At 39.3% G+C, this 18,264-nt stretch overlaps 1 protein-coding gene across 1 annotated transcript in view; it reads left to right on the forward strand.

Annotated features, from left to right (window-relative positions):
- UTRN (utrophin) overlaps positions 1 to 18,264 on the forward strand; it is a 543,338-nt gene that overhangs the window by 253,589 nt on the left and 271,485 nt on the right. The window contains exons 45-49 of the mRNA XM_052646047.1: positions 341 to 416; positions 6,357 to 6,571; positions 9,857 to 9,974; positions 12,093 to 12,298; positions 17,462 to 17,616. Of these exons, the coding sequence (XP_052502007.1) occupies positions 341 to 416; positions 6,357 to 6,571; positions 9,857 to 9,974; positions 12,093 to 12,298; positions 17,462 to 17,616 (770 nt within the window). The remainder of the gene's footprint in view (positions 1 to 340; positions 417 to 6,356; positions 6,572 to 9,856; positions 9,975 to 12,092; positions 12,299 to 17,461; positions 17,617 to 18,264) is intronic.

Here is an 18,264-nt window from a genome sequence, read left to right on the forward strand (position 1 = left end):
AAACCAGGCCCCAGGGAGAGAGGCCAGGATCAAGCATAGAATATCTATCACAGAGGTGGGAGTAAAACCACCATTGTAAAATACCAAGAGAATCAAGGGAGAGGAAGTGGCAGTATTAAATGTTGTACAGGAGCAGGTCGGCTAAGGACTGGATGACATTCTTGATGTCAGCTGGGGGTCAGGCAAGACCCCACTGAACAGTGAAAGTGGACACAGAAGCTTAGGCATTGAGGAGGGGCAGGAAAATGACAGCAAGATCATTTAGAAGAATGCTTTCTTTTGAAAATATCATCGTCCGTATTTATATACTGTTCTCTTTCTGTTTGGCCTGATGCTGTAGATATGCAGAGAAGTGCCTGGTGTGCTGAAGGAACGCTTCCAGGATCCCTGTTCTGTTGCTCAGATGAGAATTGCTGGTAAGATACAGTTTTTTCCTTCACAAAATTTTTTTATAAACATAGCAGAATTTTATGATTATGAGCATTGTATGTGAATTAGGAAAACTTATTTAAAAACACAATGCAGTTATGACTTATTATTCTGCTTTCAATCATTTGAAAAGAATGTCTTCTCTAAACACAAGATGTATTTCACTGCCTAGTGTATGCAAGGCATTTCCTCTCATGGGAAATAAGACTTTTAGCCTTTCTTGAACATGGAACCTGAGCCCCCCAAAAGCTTGCTGAAGGCGAGGGGAGAAGCAAGGTGGGGACGCTGGGGAAATAGTTTTCTAGGGACATGTAGCTTTTCAGCAAATCAATGGTAGGTCATTGTGTTAGCATGTTCTGGAGATGTGTAACTAGGCACTGATGATGACTGAAAACAAAAAGTTTGGATATTCCCGGGAGAAGGAGTTTAAGAGGTGTCCATCTCAAGGAGGCTGTTTGTGGACAAAGGCTGATCACTTAGATAGGGGAATGAAGAGTGTTTTCTCACTATTCATATCCTTCTCTTTGCTGAGACTAGAGTGCAGGCTACTGCCCCATAACCACTGTGACCTCTGCTAATTAATCACTGCTTTGCAAGCTCTCTGAACCACCTTGGCCGGCTCTCCTGCTGTTGAGTCACCAGGCAGAACCTCAGATGTGATTAACCCTGTGTGCTTCCTGTGTGCCATCTGCTGCCTCTCCCCTTCCTCCTCTGTCCTCCTGCTCTTCCTCCTGCTCCTCTGCCCCTCCTCCTCTCTTCTCACTACTCCTCTCTTCTTTCTCCTGTTCCCCTTCTGGAGTCGGAAACTGATGAGTGACAAGACTTTTTTTTCTTCTTTTTTTTGGAAGCTTATTCAGGGCCAAGTTTGTATTCCGTTTTTAATTGTGTTTCCCAATACCTTGTACAGGAAATACCTGGCACCTGATTGGTTTTGTCAGTCAAGATCCAGAACACTTGGATTAGCATTTGGGTCCTGCTGCTTTGTCACCTCAAGTTCAACTCCATAACCATAGGGAAGAGGCCTGATGCATTTTGCAAAAGCACACTAGGTTATTACCTAGTGAACACTTTCTCTTTTGAAAATATCATCATCTGTATTCATATACTATTCTCTTTCTGTTTGGCCTGATGCTGTAGATTTGCAGAGAAGTGCCAATGACTTACATCATTATCTAACATCATTATGGCAAAGGAGCGGGGAAAATTTGAATGCATATTTAAAAGTACAAAAAACACAGCATTGTAAATCAACTATGCTCCAATAAAAATTTAAAAGTATATATCCAAACAATAAAAATAAAAAATAAAGTACAAAAAGCTGCCAGCAAAACTACACCTTCCATTAGGTGGGCAGTTTATTCTTCATAAGATATTCCTCCCTGAAGTGTGAAACCTGAAGCTAATTCCAGTGTGCTCTGTGCCTCCTATACAGTATTGTAATTCTGATTTTTATTATTCCTTTAAAAATTATATTAAAAAATAAAGTTAGCTGTTTTAAGGTGAACAATTCAAGGACATTCCACAGTGTTTTTCAGCCACTGTCTCTGTCTCGTTTGAAAATATTTCCATCACTCCAGAGTGAAAACTCTTACTCAACAGTTTGTCCCCCTTCCCTGCTAGCCCCAACCCCTGGCAACCACAGATCTGTGTTCTGTCTTGATGGATTTATCTGCTCTGAATTCTTTCACCTGTGTATTGTCTTTGAGGTCTATACATGCTAGCTTCTTGCTGACTACACTCAGATGGGCACTCAGCACTGAAGACCAACTCACTGCACTTTCTTCTGAGTGCCCCTTGCTCATTTCTCTACTAATGACCTCATCTCATTTTTGAAAACTAAAGTACTGTTTGTTCAACAAAACTAAAGTACTGTTTCCCATCACAGACTCCCTCCATCTGCCTTCCTGTGTACCCACAAACTACATGCTTTCTTCCTCTTCAGTGGAAGAGTTATCTCCATTTCGAAGACCACCTCCCCTTCCACTTGTGCTACAGATCACACCTTCTCTTGAGTTTAACTGATCCCCTTTGTCTCCTCTACTGGATCATTCTTATTAGCATACATCTTGATGCTTGTAACTCTGCTGTTGTTGCTGCTAAGTCGCTTCAGTCGTGTCCGACTCCGTGCAATGCCATAGACGGCAGCCAACCAGGCTCGCCCATCCCTGGGATTCTCCAGGCAAGAACACTGGATTGGGTTGCCATTTCCTTCTCCAATGCATGAAAGTGAAGTCGCTCAGTCGCGTCCGATTCTTCGCGACCCCATGGACTGCAGCCCACCAGGCTCCTCCGCCCATGGGATTTTCCAGGCAAGAGCACTGGAGTGGGGTGCCATTGCCTTCTCCGCTTGTAGTGCTAGTATAGTCATTTAAACTGATGTATAGTATTTCGTGGCATGGGTGTACCTTAATCCTCAGAGCTTTCTTCTCTAGCTTTGTTCACCAGTCCCATGACTTTAGATACTTTATAACTTTAGGTAATTTGGCCAATTCTTAGGCCAGTGCACTTGGAGACACCCTCGACTCTTCTCTGGGTTTCAAATCCAATCCATTGCCACCTTGTGCCAGATCCATGGCCCATCCCAACTACTTCCCTGCTCTTAAACTATTTATCTTTCATATACATACACATAAATGAATGAAATACATGGTATGTTAGAGGAGAAACGGAGATGTGTAAGAGAGACTGTGCCACTGAGTTGGCTCTGGAACACATGAAGAAATTAGGTGTGCTGAGAGAATATTGAGATTTTAAAAAGAGCGGCATGAGACCTAATTTAGAAGATGACAAGTAAGCAAGACTAAGAGAAAAATCACTTCTGTTGAATTTCTTTAATATTCCTTAATATTAAGAGTATTATTTTTTTCTTTTTTTTTTAATGGTACAGGCTTGCTTTTTATTATTATTATTTTTTAATGTTCTCTGACTTTCAGTGTTGTGCTAGGAATTTGAAAGTATCCTTGATAGATATAACTGTACCTGTGTTAAGTTCTGTTGATAATACCTTACCTGAAAACTGACAAATGATAAACACCTAGGTAGAAAAAGTTTGTTTTAAAGCTTTCAGAGTAATGATTTTTAAGCTCTTTTTGTTTGTTCGAAAAACAAAGAGTTAAAAGTATTACTAACCCCTCTATAATGCTGTTAATTAAATGTATTGATGGGAGGGATCTTGATTTATCAAGCTTTTCTCTGAACTTGGAATATTACATCTAAACATTTACATATGGCTGATCAGCCCCTACATATGGACAGAAGCAAGTAATCACATACACAGTTTAGGTCAAAACTTGACTATTTAGGGAAAGAAAGGGTTAATCTAGATTATCTGAATAGACTTTGATGGATGACCAGAAAATATCTTGATTTTCAGGTCCCTTAGAGCCATGGATGGAAGCTAAAGATTTTAATGTATTTACTGATTTCTTTTGATTGGCAGTGGCTCTATGGAATGTTGTGTTGAGAAGGTACATCTTAAGTCATTGAGAAAAAATGTAATTGTTAGAAATGTCTGTGATGCAAAGAAAGAGGACAAAGAGACAGCGCTTGTGCCAAGTATTCGTCAGCTTTGACCTACATTGGCAGAGTTAGCTTATGTGTCTCATCAAGTCTGCGGGCCCAGCATGTCAAGGTTTTGTAAAAGCAAAACCAAGGGCTTGTGCTTTCTGTGCTTGTAAAATCTGTACTGAAAACCAGTGAGCAGGAATGGACTGAGTCACAGAGAAGAAAGACTGAAGTCTCCGTCTCTAAGAGTGTGTCATAAGTCTAAGTGGAAAATGTGGCTGGTGGGCACAAAATGACATTCTTGTGTTAGAACCTGTGAAGATCGAGAAAGGCAACTAAAAACAGGAATATTCAGGACCTATCCATTAAGTGAACTGAGTGGAATTCTGCCAGCAAGTGTTTCCTAGTCATAGTGCCACTTTTCGTGAGGTGCTTACATCCTCCACCCTTTGTTGCCTGTGAGAGGCTGTGCTCAGCATCTGGCACTAATAGAAACATTAGAATTGCAAAGTCTTTTTTTAGCTTATTATGACTAACTTTGAGTTTCATACCCTATTACTTTGCATCTTCAAACCTTTTTTCCCTCAGTTCGATTGAGAAATAACTGACATATATCACTGTGTAAGTTTGAGGTGTATAGCATGATGGTCTGATTTACATGTATTGTGAAATGATTATCATAAATGGGTCATCTTCTCATATCGACGTACTTAACAAAAGAAAAGAGAAAAAAATTTTCTTGTTATGGGGAGACCTCATAGGATTTATTCTCTTAACTTTTCTGTATCTCATACAGCACGGTTAACTATAGCCTTCATGTTGTACATTACATCCCTAATGTTTATCTTGTAACTGGACATTTGTACCTTTTGACCACCTTTTCTTATTTCCCCTCCCTCTTCCCCTTCACTTCTGGTAACCACAGGTCTGATTGTCTCTTTTCCTATGATTTTTTTTTTTTCCTCGTTTGGATACCACACATAAGTGAGATCATACAGTATTTGTCTTTCTGTAGCTGACTTACTTAATTCAGCGTAATACCTTCAAGGTCCATCCATCTTGTCTCAAATGATAGGATTTTTCTCACTTTTTTATATCTGAGTTCTATGTATACATATGTATTTCAGTGTTAACTCTTAGCAGATATACGGTTTGCAAGTACTCTTTCCTGTTCTGTGTATGTTGTCTTTTCACTTTGTTGTGTTGATATCTTTTGCTCTGTAGAAGCTTTTTAGTTTGGTGGTAGTCCCACTTGCTCAGTTTTGATTTTATTGCTTATGCTTTGTATTCTTCAGGTGTTATATTCAATGAGTCAATACCATGATCTGCGTCAAGGAGCTTTAATTTCTATGTTTTCTTCTAGGAGTTTCATAGTTTCAGGTCTTACATTTAAGGCTTTTGTAAGTGGTGTAAGACATTTATTCTTTTACATGTGAATGTCCAATCATCTTAGCATCATGTATTGAAAAGACTATCTTTTCTCCATTGCATATTCTTGGCTCCCTTGTCAATTATTAGTTGGCTGTATCTGAAAATCTTTTTTAAAGTAGAAGTTTAAGAGGAGTCTAAGTATTTAGCCATAAGAAAAAGGGTAACTAAAAGTTAGTGACTATAAATAAATATTGTTACCTAGGTATTCACTATGGTGTTTATTAAAATGACTAATACTCATGTTAGAAAGTTAAGAAAAAAAAGGACGAAAAATTACAAATAAATTGGCTTTATAATTAAAGCAAAAACATCTTGACAAAATAAAATAACACTCCTAATTTTCTCATGGTTGATGTATTTTTTACAATTTTCTCTTGATATCGGTCTTAGTTACTGTTAGTTGCTTTTGAGTTATTGCTACCCTCGAATAGGCTGTGTGCATGCTAGGTCACTTCAGTTGTGTCTGACTCTGTGCAGCCCTATGGACCGCAGCCCACCAGGCTCTTCTGTCCATGGGATTCTCCAGGCAAGAATACTGGAGTGGGTTGCCATGCTCTCCTCCAGGGGATCTTCTCAACCCAGGGATTGAACCTGCCTTTTTTTTTTTTGTCTCCTGCATTAGCAGGTGGGTTCTTTACCATTAGTGCCACCTAGGAAGCCCAAAATATGGTGAGACTGCCTTTAATTAGCTTTATTGCAACCATAAGTCTTATAGATTTTTCAGGAAGTAACATTGCCATTTCAGCATTAATAAAGAAAAACCGAGGGAGTGTATGTATGTGTACTTATGGCTGATTCCTGTTGTATGGAAGAAACCAACACAACATTATAAAGCAGTTATCCTCCAATTAAAAAAAACAACCCTCTTTCAATCATTTTACTTACTTAAAGTAAAATTTACATAAATACACATATACATACATCTCCATTATATCACCAGTATCAGAATATCCTGCTGTGTCACTAATACTTTGCTTCATTTTTAATTTCAGCTCATCCCGGTGTCCAAAAGGTGGTGCTAGCATCATCTGCATCAGATATTCCTGTCGCATCTCCTCGTACTTCAGAAATTTCAGTTCCTGCTGATCTGGATAAGACGATAACAGAACTAGCCGACTGGCTGGTATTGATCGACCAGATGCTGAAGTCCAACATTGTCACTGTCGGGGATGTAGAAGAGATCAATAAGACAATTTCACGAATGAAAGTAGGTACCTAGTGTAAAGGTTTGTCATGGAAACACCAGAGCACAGGAGTAGACAAGATCTGTTTGGATCGCTTCTGTTTATCTTAAACTCTGCGAGAATGAGCTTTAAAAAAAATTTTTTTTATAAGTGTTTCTTTCCCATTTAATCTGCCGTGTTTTCATCCCACTGAATTCTTAACTCACATAAATCATTTAAGCAGCACTTCCTTAAGAACAGGAAGGCCACTGAAAGATGCCAGGATGCTTTCAACCAAATTTTCCATCATCTATCCGACTTGCTTGATGAGTTGCACTTCCACTGTGAGGTGTCAGAGTGATGTTCTTCAACTCCAACAAAGGATGATCTCTGGGCAGGGACTCTGGGTATGTCACATCCAACGCTGCTGCCTTAATGAGCCGGGTCTGAAGGGCTTCCACCAGGGCATCTTGATCAACTAGTAGACCTCTGCTGATGTTGATGAGGGTGACGGTGGGCTTCATTAACCTCAGTTCCCACCTCCTGATCAGGCCCTGGGTCTGGGCCTTCAGGCTCACAGCCAGCATCACAAAGTCCAACTGCTGAAGCAGGTCACCCAGCCTCTCACAGTTCGTGGCCCCAACAGCTTCCTTCTCCAATTTTCAGTACTCTTCTGTTAATAAACAGCTTTGGGGGCTTCCCTGGTGGCTCAGATGGTAAAGCGTCTGCCTACAATGAGGGAGGTCCGGGTTCGATCCCTGGGCCGGGAAGATCCCCTGGAGAAGGAAATGGCAACTCACTCCAGTATTCTTGCCTGGAAAATTCCATAGACAGAGGAGCCTGGTAAGCTACAGTCCATGCGGTTGCAAAGAGTCGGACATGACTGAGCGACGTCATTTCACTTTCACAAGGAAAGCAACTGTGCTTGTGTCTGATAAGCAGATGCAAAATGATTAATTAGGGGGACTGCGTGGGAGTGAATGGCAATGAGCCCTTCCTCAGCGGTTATCGCCTCCATCCACTCCTGGGTCCCGGTGGCACTGCAGAAGCTCAGATGCCAATGCACTGACTGGAGAGGCAGTAGGTCTGAAGCAGCCTGGCCCTACCCGGTTGCCTCCAAGATGCTCATGACATGGACCACCCTTCCGCCCCCGGCCCCTCAGAGCAGAGTCCACTCTCCTCTTAAAAGTTCTTGATCTGTCAGACATGCTGGCTAGGTCTGATGAATAAAGCTTTTCTTGCATTTGTGTTGTTTTGGTTAAGAATGTGAGCTGTAGACTCTGTTTTTACGAGCTAAAACTGATGTCCTAAATTTGGCGGTATCAGTATAAATGTAAACTGGTGTTAATTTAGTCCCTAGTGTCATATAGGCATTTGTTGAAGTGCCTTTTCAACCTATATTTCATAATGAGCTTATTTAATTGTTGACATCATCAGTGAGACTCTCCTGACTATAATTTTATTTCTATACATATGCCATTTGATATCAATTTTGAAGTTCTTTCTCCATATTCAGTGTATTTTTGGTCTTGGGCTATATGTTGTCTAGGGATGCTGAAAAGAATATATAAGATAGAAACTAAGAATGAACTTTGAAAAATAACAATATAATAGCAGCTATTACTAACTCTTATTAAGTGCTTAGTGTGTGCTAGGTGTCTTTCTAAGTATTTAGCATGTATTATCTCATTCACTTTAACAATCTTGTGAAGTAGGTACCAGTTTTATTCCCATATTAAAGTTATATGTGACCAGGCACAGTCTTATAGAAGCCACTGGGCAGGTACAGGCCATGTGGTAGAGGAGCCAGGATGAAGAAAGGGTTACATCCACAGTGAAGGAATGCAGGCTATGTGGAATTTTGATGCTTAGAGACAAAATAAATGACATTTCTGGTATAGGGACCAGGGAGAATAAAGATTTGAGGTGGGGAACATGAGGGATGGTTCAACAGTTGTGCAATAAGGAGGTGTAGTGGGAAGTCAGTAAAGTCAGATCAAGTCCACCTTCTGAAGGAGCTTGTGGACTAAGCAAAGCTCTTTGGACTTTTAGTCTGTAAGCAATCAGTAAGCATCTTTTCTTCCCATTTTCTTTTTAAAACTGTGGCTGGAGACTGATCATGAGAATGTTCTGCTTGAGTAAGAAGACTGGGAATAGTGCAAGAGATGCTTAAAACAAGGAGAAAAGCCCTTTCTGAGTGGCTGAGATGATGTCATTGCAATTAGTGGAAATCAGGAACAGAAGAAATGGAATGTGGATAAGGGTTTGATTGATTTAGTTTCAGATACGTTGTGTTGAAAGGTCCTTATGCCACTTGCAAGGAAATGATCAGCATTCATTGAACTGTCTTTGTGTGATTCAGGATTAGAGGTTGTGAATGAGCCATTTAGAAATAATACTTGACACTATAGAAATAATTGAAATCTGAAAAGTTAGGGAATTCACAGAGGAAGAGCCGTGGATTCTCTTTGGAAGTTGTATATTTTAATCTTTATGGCTCTGTGTGAGTTCTATGCTTAAAACACACCGTTTTCCTAATATTGCTAACTTTTCCCTCCTAAGAAACTCAAACTTTCTCAAGCAGCAGTCTTTTATGTCTGTGCTGTGCTGTGCTTAATCACTCAGTTGTGTCCGACTCTTTGGGTTTAGGGTTATTTAATTTGCAGTTCTTCTAGTTTGAATTTTTCTAACCCCTCATCTCCACCCTGTAGGTGCCATTAGTTTATGTTCACTTCCGTTGTAGGACAGATGTGCAGAGCATCGGTTGCAGAAATCACTGCTAATGTTTTTGTTTTTTGGTTGCACCAACTCTTTGTCGCAGGGCGTGGTTTTCTCTAGTTGTGACACACAGTCTCAGTAGTTGCCCTCTGCGGGCTTAGTTGCTCCAAGGCATGTGGGATCTTAGTTCCTAGAGCAGTGACTGAACCTGAATCCCTTGCACTGGGAGGTGGATTCTTAACCAGAGACCACCAGGGAAGTCCCCTTGCTGATGTTTTGAACATACTTTTTAGAGTTCAAAGGGATTTTCTTCATTTAACCTCCTCAGACTTGATCTAGCTGAACTGCAAGTGTTTTTATTATTTCTTTTTGTGGAAACAAGAGAGGTAAAATACCTTGCCTGGTGATCCAGATAATAAGTGGGAGAGTCAAGATTCGAACCTGGGGCCTCTGACTCCAGAGCCTGCACTTTCTCCTCTATAGCACTGATGCCTCACTGCTCCTTTCCGGAGGAAAACAACAGCTTGGATGGCAGCACACCAGTTATGCTTTGTTAATGTTTTTATCGTACGGCTTATTAACCTATCTTAACGATCATTTTGTCTTGACAGATCACAAAGGCTGACTTAGAACAGCGCCATCCTCAGCTCGATTATGTCTTTACATTGGCACAGAATCTGAAAAATAAAGCTTCCAGTTCAGACGTGAGAACAGCAATCACTGAAAAATGTAAGATTTAAAAAATAAAATTATACATCATCACTCACTTTCCTTGAAAATGGTAACATGCACATTTTTGAAGATTATTCAGCCAGAAATGAATATTATTTGATAATTTAATATTTGATAATCTCTATTAATGAAATAGCTTTCCCTTGTTTTTTTAATTTTTTGAGAAGATTGTCATAATTCCCTTATGAATTCCTTAAACTATGGACAGCATTACTTTTTAAGTAATTAGTAATACATTGAAGGTTTTTTTTTTTTTTTTTTTTCATTTAGGTTAGAATTTCTTTTAAAGAAACCAAAAAGACAAAAGTTAGAGAAACCCATAGGAATAAAAATCCATTCAATTCATTCCAAAAATATGTGTTGAGTAGCTACTGTATACCTGTGTATCTGGCTCTAATTTGAGAATACTTTAGTTAAATACAATGTGAAACAAAAATTAAATACAACTCAGCAGCAACAAAGTTCCCTGTTTCAAATTGGCTTTCTGGCCTACAGGCATCTGTTAAATCTGTATGACATACAGAACAGTCAGGATTCTTAAGAATGTCATGTAGGGACAATTACTGTCCATTTGCATCATTCCTTTCCTCTCTGTAGCCCTCAGCACTGTCTGTAGCTGTTCTGAACGATATCTGTTCTTTATAACGTCCTGACATTTCCTAGTCTTCTTACCTTTATTCACATTATGTTTTCTTCTTCTTGGCCTTCTCTCCCCAGGTGAAATTCTACTCAGCAGATAAAATGTCACCCACTCTGCGAAGTCTTTCCCACCCTCTTTTAGTCCCTGGTGAACTGTATTTTCTATCTTTAGTTCCTGCTATGGCCTTTCCCCCCTATAATTTCACTGTAGATCTCACTATTAATTCTCTCTCCCTTCTATAAGTTGTGAATATTCACCTCTTTGGCCCCAAGATTTCCCACACTGCCCAATACCAGTTAGGAACTTAACAAATATTTGTGGCAGAATATGAACTGGAAAGTATTTTATTACCTTGGCTAATATTTCTCAAGGAAAGTCAACTGTTCCCCCTATTAAACATGTTTTGATTTCAACATGAATGTGGCACCAGCAAAGTTATTATAAGAGATGAGTTAGCAGAGAACTTTTAGTGTCTCACACTGTTGGTTTGTTTTTGCTAAGTGAGCCATTTTATTTCTTTTTAAATTAATTGATAGATTGTGTGTGTGTGTGTTCAGTTATGTCTGACTCTTACAACCCCATGGACTTGTAGCTCGCCAGGCTCTTCTGTCCAAGGGATTCTCCAGGCAGCAAGGGTTGCCATTTGCTCCTCCAGGGGATCTTCCTGACCCATGGATTGAACCCAGCAGGAGAGTTCTTTACCACGAGTGCCACCTGGGAAGTCTCTTCTTTTTTGTAACTCCCTCTTAAAAATAGAAAAGATAAGAAAGTAGGAGAGAGAAAAGAAGAGAAAGGGACCAAAAAAGAAAATCAAAGAAAGGAAAATAAAAAGAAAGTAAAAAAAAGAGAGAGGAAAAGAGTCAATATAGATTTTTTATAATAGAAACTGTTGATACATAGAACTTGAATCTCATTTACTTTTAGTGCTTCTCTTAAATATATAAAAACACTTCCTTTTAGAGAGGTTTCATGCTACAGAAAAACAAATGTGAAAAGAACTCTTAAATAGTTTGTTTTCTCTTAAAATCAGTGCTACATTAGAGCATTTCCTTAGAGGATGACAAGTGACTGTATCTGTGGTCATAAGATTATATCATAAAGTACTGTCAGAAGTACTGTCATCTCCCTTCTTCAGACCAGATTCTGTAAATATAAACTAGGTAAGAATTAATTTTTAAAATAATTTTTTATCAGTTTAAAATAGTAAATATCTTTATTGTGAGATATTTTAATGCAATCAGAATAGAGTTTAATTCAACATTTTTTTCTTCAAGGATGATTTCAAAAATGTATCAGTCATACAGTGTGGCAGACATAATAAAATTCCTTTAAAATGTATGTACCATTTGGCTACCTTTCTCTTTTCCATATGTGACCTTATTTATGATGAATTTGGTGTCATGTATTTTTTCCTTTTCCTAATGACTGCTTTCTGGGATTTTTTTTTTTTTTTTTTAATGTAATGCCTCCTCCAGTGGAAAAGGTCAAGAACCAGTGGGATAACACCCAGCACGGTGTGGAGTTAAGACGGCAGCAGCTGGAGGACATGATTGTTGACAGTCTCCAGTGGGATGACCACAGGGAGGAGACGGAGGAGCTCATGAGAAAGTATGAGGCTCGCCTCTACATTCTGCAACAGGCTCGAAGGGATCCCCTTGTCAAACAGATTTCTGATAATCAAGTAAGTAAGGCTCATTAGTTACTTTCTGGCATTACCAATTTGTGGGATATGCTTTTTTAGTCTATTGTTAACCAGAATTTTTAGGACCCTTGGCATAAAGTTTTCCCAAGGGCTTAGAATGTACATTGAAATTTATATAAAGAATTTGACCAGGAAGGTTTTTTTGAAAAATTTCTAGAGTAATAACGAGTAGAAATGTACTTGTATCCCAGAATTACAGCTCACTGATTCTTTGCAGATGGAACACACCCATGAACCAGCATCTAGAAAAAAAACACCTTCAGAATCCCAGGAATCCTCCTTTTACTCCCTTCTGTAATTATGTTGAAGGTCATTTTTATTTTTGAAATCTCCCAAAATTTTCATGAGGGCTAATGTAGTGAACAAGGGCTTCCCTGGTGACACTAGTGGTAAAGAACCCTCCTTCCAATGCAGGAGACTTAAGAGATGTGGTTTTGATCCCTGGATCAGGAAGATCCCCTGGAGGAGGGCATGGCAGCCCACTCCAGTGTTCATGCTTGGGGAATCCCAAGGATGGAAGAGCCCGGCAGGCTGCAGTCCAGAGGGTCACAAAGAGTCAGACATGACTGAAGAGACTTAGCAGACATGTAGTGAACAAATCAAGTATTAAGTTTAGTTTCTTGTAATACTTTATAACCAAACTGTTTCATCAATATCATCAGAGCAAGTACCTTTTTATGATTAGTTTGACTATAGAGTTAATGATATTGAATACTTATGGTACTTCAAAGTGCTACTTTAAATCTCTCTACAGTCATAAAGAATATTCTTGAATCGGAGGTTATGGTTGTTAGGTTATATTTTGGTGTAACGTTGATTTGCCCTTCAGATAGCCTAGATGAAGGTGTATGCTTATGAAGGATATAATATAGAATATATGGGGAGCAAAATCTGAAACAGGACAGCATGTTTTTATTCTTCAGACCTGTAGACTTTCCATGATTGCTACTTAAAAATCAAGTGGCCAGTATCCTGGTTTTCTGGATCATTCTCTGTCTGTCTCTATGCTATCTGCTATGCTATCACTATCATTCTCTATGCTATCTGCTGATTTGTTTTAACCAAATGACTCAAAAAATAATAATCAGCAAAGCCCTTCGACTCTTAACCAGAGGAATACAATTGAAAGCGATATCAATGTTTCAATCATTCTATTCAGAATATTCTTTTCTAATTAACAGCATTAGCATGAAAAGGGAAAAAGATACGACACTGAAAGATGAACTGCCCAGTTTGGTAGGTGCCCAATGTGCTACTGGAGAAGAGTGGAGAAACAACTCCAGAAAGAATGAACTGATGGAGCCAGAGTGAAAACAGTGCCCAATTATTCATGTGACTGGTGATGGAAGTAAAGTAAAGTGCTGTAAAGAACAGTATTGCATAGGAACCTAAAATGTCAGGTCCATGAATCAAGGTAAATTGGAAGTCGTGAAAAAGGAGATAGCAACAGTGAACATTGACATTTTAGGAATCAGTGAACTAAAGTGGACTGGAATGGGTGAACTTCATTCAGGTGATAATCATATCTGCTACTTTGGGCAAGAATCCCTTAGAAGAAATGGAGTAGCCATCATAGTCAACAAGAGTCTGAAATGCAGTGCTTGGGTGCAATCTCGAAAATGACGTAATGATCTCTGTTCGTTTCCAAGGCAAACAATGCAATATCACAGTAATCCAAGTCTGTGCGCCAACCAGTATTGCTGAAGTAGTGAATTTGAACAGTTCTATGAAGACCTACAAGAACTTCTAGAATTAACATACAAAAAAGATGTCCTTTTCATCACAGGGGCCTGGAATGCAAAAGTAGGAAGTCAAAGAGATACCTGGAGTAACAGGCAAGTTTGGCCTTGGAGTATAAAACAAAGCAGGGCAAAGGCTTACAGAGTTTTGCAAGAGAACGCACTGGTCATAGCAAACCCCTTTTCCAACAACACAAGAGACGACTCTACACATGGACATCACCAGATGGTTGACACCTAAATCAGATTGATTATATTCTTTGCAGCCAAAGATGGAGAAGCTCTGTATGTCAGAAAAACAAGACTGGGAGCTGACTATGGATCAGATCATGAACTCCTTATTGCCAAATTCAGACTTAAATTGAAGAAAGTAGGGAAAACCACTAGACCATTCAGATATGACCTAAATCAAATTCCTTAAGATTAAACAGTGAAAGTGATAGATTCAAGGGATTAGATCTGATTGACAGAGTGCCTGAAGAACTATGGACAGAGGTTGGTGACATTGTACAGGAGGCAATGATCAAGACCATCCCTAAGAAAAAGAAATGCAAAAAGGCAAAATGGTTGTCTGAGGAGGTCTTACAAATAGCTGAGAAAAGAAATGAAGCGAAAGGCAAAGGAGAAAAGGAAAGATATATCCATCTGAATACAGAGTTCCAAAGCATAGCAAGGAGAGATAAGAAAGCCTTCCTCAGTGAACAATGCAAAGAAATAGAGGAAAACAATAGAATAGGAAAGACTAGAGATCTCTTCAAGAAAATTAGAGATACCAAGGGAACATTTCATGCAAAGATGAGCAAAATAAAGGACAGAAATGGTATGGACCTAACAGAAGCAGAAGATATTAAGAAGAGGTGGCAAGAATACACATAAGAACTATACAAAAAAGATCTTCATGACCCAGATAATCATGATGGTGTGATCACTCACCTAGAGCCAGACATCCTGGAATGTGAAGTCAAGTGGTCCTTAGGAAGCATCACTACAAACAAAAACTAGTGGAGGTGATGGAATTCCAGTTGAGCTGTTTCAAATCCTCAAAGATGATGGTGTGAAAGTGCTGCACTCAATATGTGAACAAATTTGGAAATCTCAGCAGTGGCCACAGGACTAGAAAAGCTCAGTTTTCATCCCAATCCCAAAGAAAGGCAGTGCCAAAGAATGCACAAACTACTGCACAGTTGTACTCATCTCACGCTAGCAAAGTAATGCTCAAAATTCTCCAAGCCAGGCTTCAACAGTATTTTAACTGTGAACTTCCAGATGTTCAAGTTGGATATAGAAAAGGCAGAGGAATCAGAGATCAAATTGCCAGCATCTACTTGGATCATCGAAAAAGCAAGAGAGTTCCAGAAAAACATCTATTTCTGCTTTATTGACTATGCCAAAGCCTTTGACTGTGTGGATCACATTGAACTGTGGAAAATTCTGAAAGAGATGGGAATACCAGACCCTTTACCTGCCTCCTGAAGCAACAGTTAGAATTGGAGATGAAGCAACAGACTGGTTCCAAATCAGGAAAGGAGTACATCGAGGCTGAGTATTGTCATCCTGCTTATTTAACTCATTTACAGAGTACATCATGAGAAATGCTGGGCTGGACAAAGCACAAGCTGGAATCAAGATTGCTGGGAGAGATATCAATAACCTCAGATATGCAGATGACACCAACCTTATGGCATAAAGCAAAGAAGAGCTAAAGAGCCTCTTGATGAAAGTGAAAGAAGAGAGTGAAAAAGCTGTCTTAAAACTCAGCATTCAAAAAATGAAGATCATGGTGTCTGGTCCCATCACTTCATTGCAAATAGATGGAAAACAATGGAAACAGTGAGAGATTTTATTTTCTTGGGCTCCAAAATCACTGCTGACAGTGACTGCAGCCATGAAATTAAAAGATGCTTTCTCTTTGGGAGAAAAGCTATGACCAACCTAGACAGGATATTAAAAAGCAGAGACATTACTTTGTCAACAAAGGTCCATCTAGTCAAAGCTATGGTTTTTCCAGTAGTCATGTATGGGTGTGAGAGTTGGACCATAAAGAAAGCTGAGTACCTAAGAATTGATGCTTTTGAACTGTGCTGTTGGAGAAGATCCTTGAGAGTCCCTTGAATTGCAAGGAACTCATACCAATCAATTGTAAGGGAAATCAGTCCTGACTGTTCATTGGAAGGACTGATGCTGAAGCTGAAACTCCAATACTTTGGCCACCTGATGCGAAAAACTGACTCCTTGGAAAAGACCCTGATGCTGGGAAAGATTGAAGGCAGGAAGAGAAAGGGACGACAGAGAATGAAATGGTTGGATTGCATCACTGACTCTATGGACATGAGTTTGAGCAAGCTCTGGGAGTTGGTGATGGATAGGGAAGCCTAGCATGCTGTAGTTCATGAGGTTACAGAGAGTCAGACATGAGTGAGTGACTGAACTGAATTAGCAGCATGGTTCTGTTCTTCTGGTACTCTAGGGTGGATTTTTCTGCTAGTTACTACAAAAATTATGGGAACATTCATTTGTCATTTAGGTTTCATGGGGAGTATCTTGATGCAGGCAGAGAAGGCAATGACTACCCACTCCAGTACGCTTGCTTGGCAAATGCCATGGACAGAGGAGCCTGGTGGGGTGCAGTCCATGGGGTTAATAGGAATCGGACATAACTGAGGGACTTCACTTTTACTTTTCACTTTCATGCATTGGAGAAGGAAATGGCAACCCACTCCAGTATTCTTGCCTGGCAGATCCCAGGGACCAGGGAGCCTGGTGGACTGCCGTCTATGGGGTCATACAGAGTCAGACACGACTGAAGCGATGCAGCAGCAGCAGCAGCAGCAGCATCTTGATGCAGGGACTCTCAGGGGAAAAAAAATGTATCATAAAGCTAATGTCTATGGACACACAGCATCAATATAATTTATTCAGGCACTCTCAGTAACCCTTGCTTCACTACTGGATCCACCCAAGAGTTAACTTTGTAAGCAGGCATAGTGATCCAGGGGCAAGAAGATTTCCATATTGTCGACCTTTCTGTATCTCTAAGTGCATATAGAGGAACTAACTCTATAGTAAATTCATTCCTATGAGATGCATATTCCTCTTACGATCAGATGCATAGCATTTGTAATGAACAAGGCAAATGGTTTGAGGAATTAAAATATATCAAAGAGGAAAAGATAGTAATCTTTTAACACCATCTGCTATGTACTTGCTATGTACTTGATCACTTTTCACTTCCAGAATTATTTTTGTTTGAGCTTACATGCAAGAGTTTGCCTTATAATGTGTTCCTTTCTTTTGATATCTGTGTCTGAAACATATTAAAACTTATTGAAAGGACCAAGTGTTTCGGTCATATTTGTAACTGAGTGATCCAGTCTTAATGATTACATCTGAAATTACACCTTAGATGCTGCTTCAAGAACTGGCTGCTGGAGATGGTGTTGTAATGGCGTTCGATAGTGTCCTGCAGAAACTGCTGGAAGAATATGGCAGTGATGACACAAGAAATGTGAAAGAAACCACAGAGTACCTAAAAACAGCATGGATCAATCTAAAGCAAAGGTATTGCTGAAGCTTTGACAGGTGTATGTATGTATATTTCAAGTTGAGAATTTGATTGCTTTGGCTTTCTCATGGAAGCATGTAGAAGATGTCCCTATTAGATGCCTATTTTATTATTTTTTTTAAAAAAATATTATGCTGTGTCGAGTTAGTATTAACACACTTAGTATAGTGTGATACGTTAGCTAATTGAATTTCTGCAATGAAGTTCTTCCTTGATTAAACCTAAACCTTGACAGTGATCATTTTATGAGTTCTGATTTTCTTATGCTTCTCAGCATTGCCTAGAATACATTTGGTGGTACTCTGATGGTAAGGAACACTTTGGTATTATGGCACCTCAGGGTAACATTATCCCTAATAGGGAAACATGTGCTATGTGACCAGGTTATTCTCATTTGAGGCTGAGAACACATGGATCCATACTAGACTCCTGAAATGTACTAAGTGTATATTGGGCTTCAACTCATTTATTATCTTTTCTTTCCATTACTCTGTCTTGTCAGTATGTTTGGAACAGTCTAAAATAGCATGTGTTTATAAGAGAAATTTTTATGTCACTTGAACATCTAGAATTTGAGGCAGTGTTAACAGTGGTTAGCATCTCTTTAAGGCTGCATATTTATATTCATCTTCAGTAAAAGAAAG

Source organism: Budorcas taxicolor, chromosome 9 (genome assembly GCF_023091745.1).
Source record: "Budorcas taxicolor isolate Tak-1 chromosome 9, Takin1.1, whole genome shotgun sequence".
Lineage (NCBI taxonomy): Eukaryota > Metazoa > Chordata > Mammalia > Artiodactyla > Bovidae > Budorcas > Budorcas taxicolor.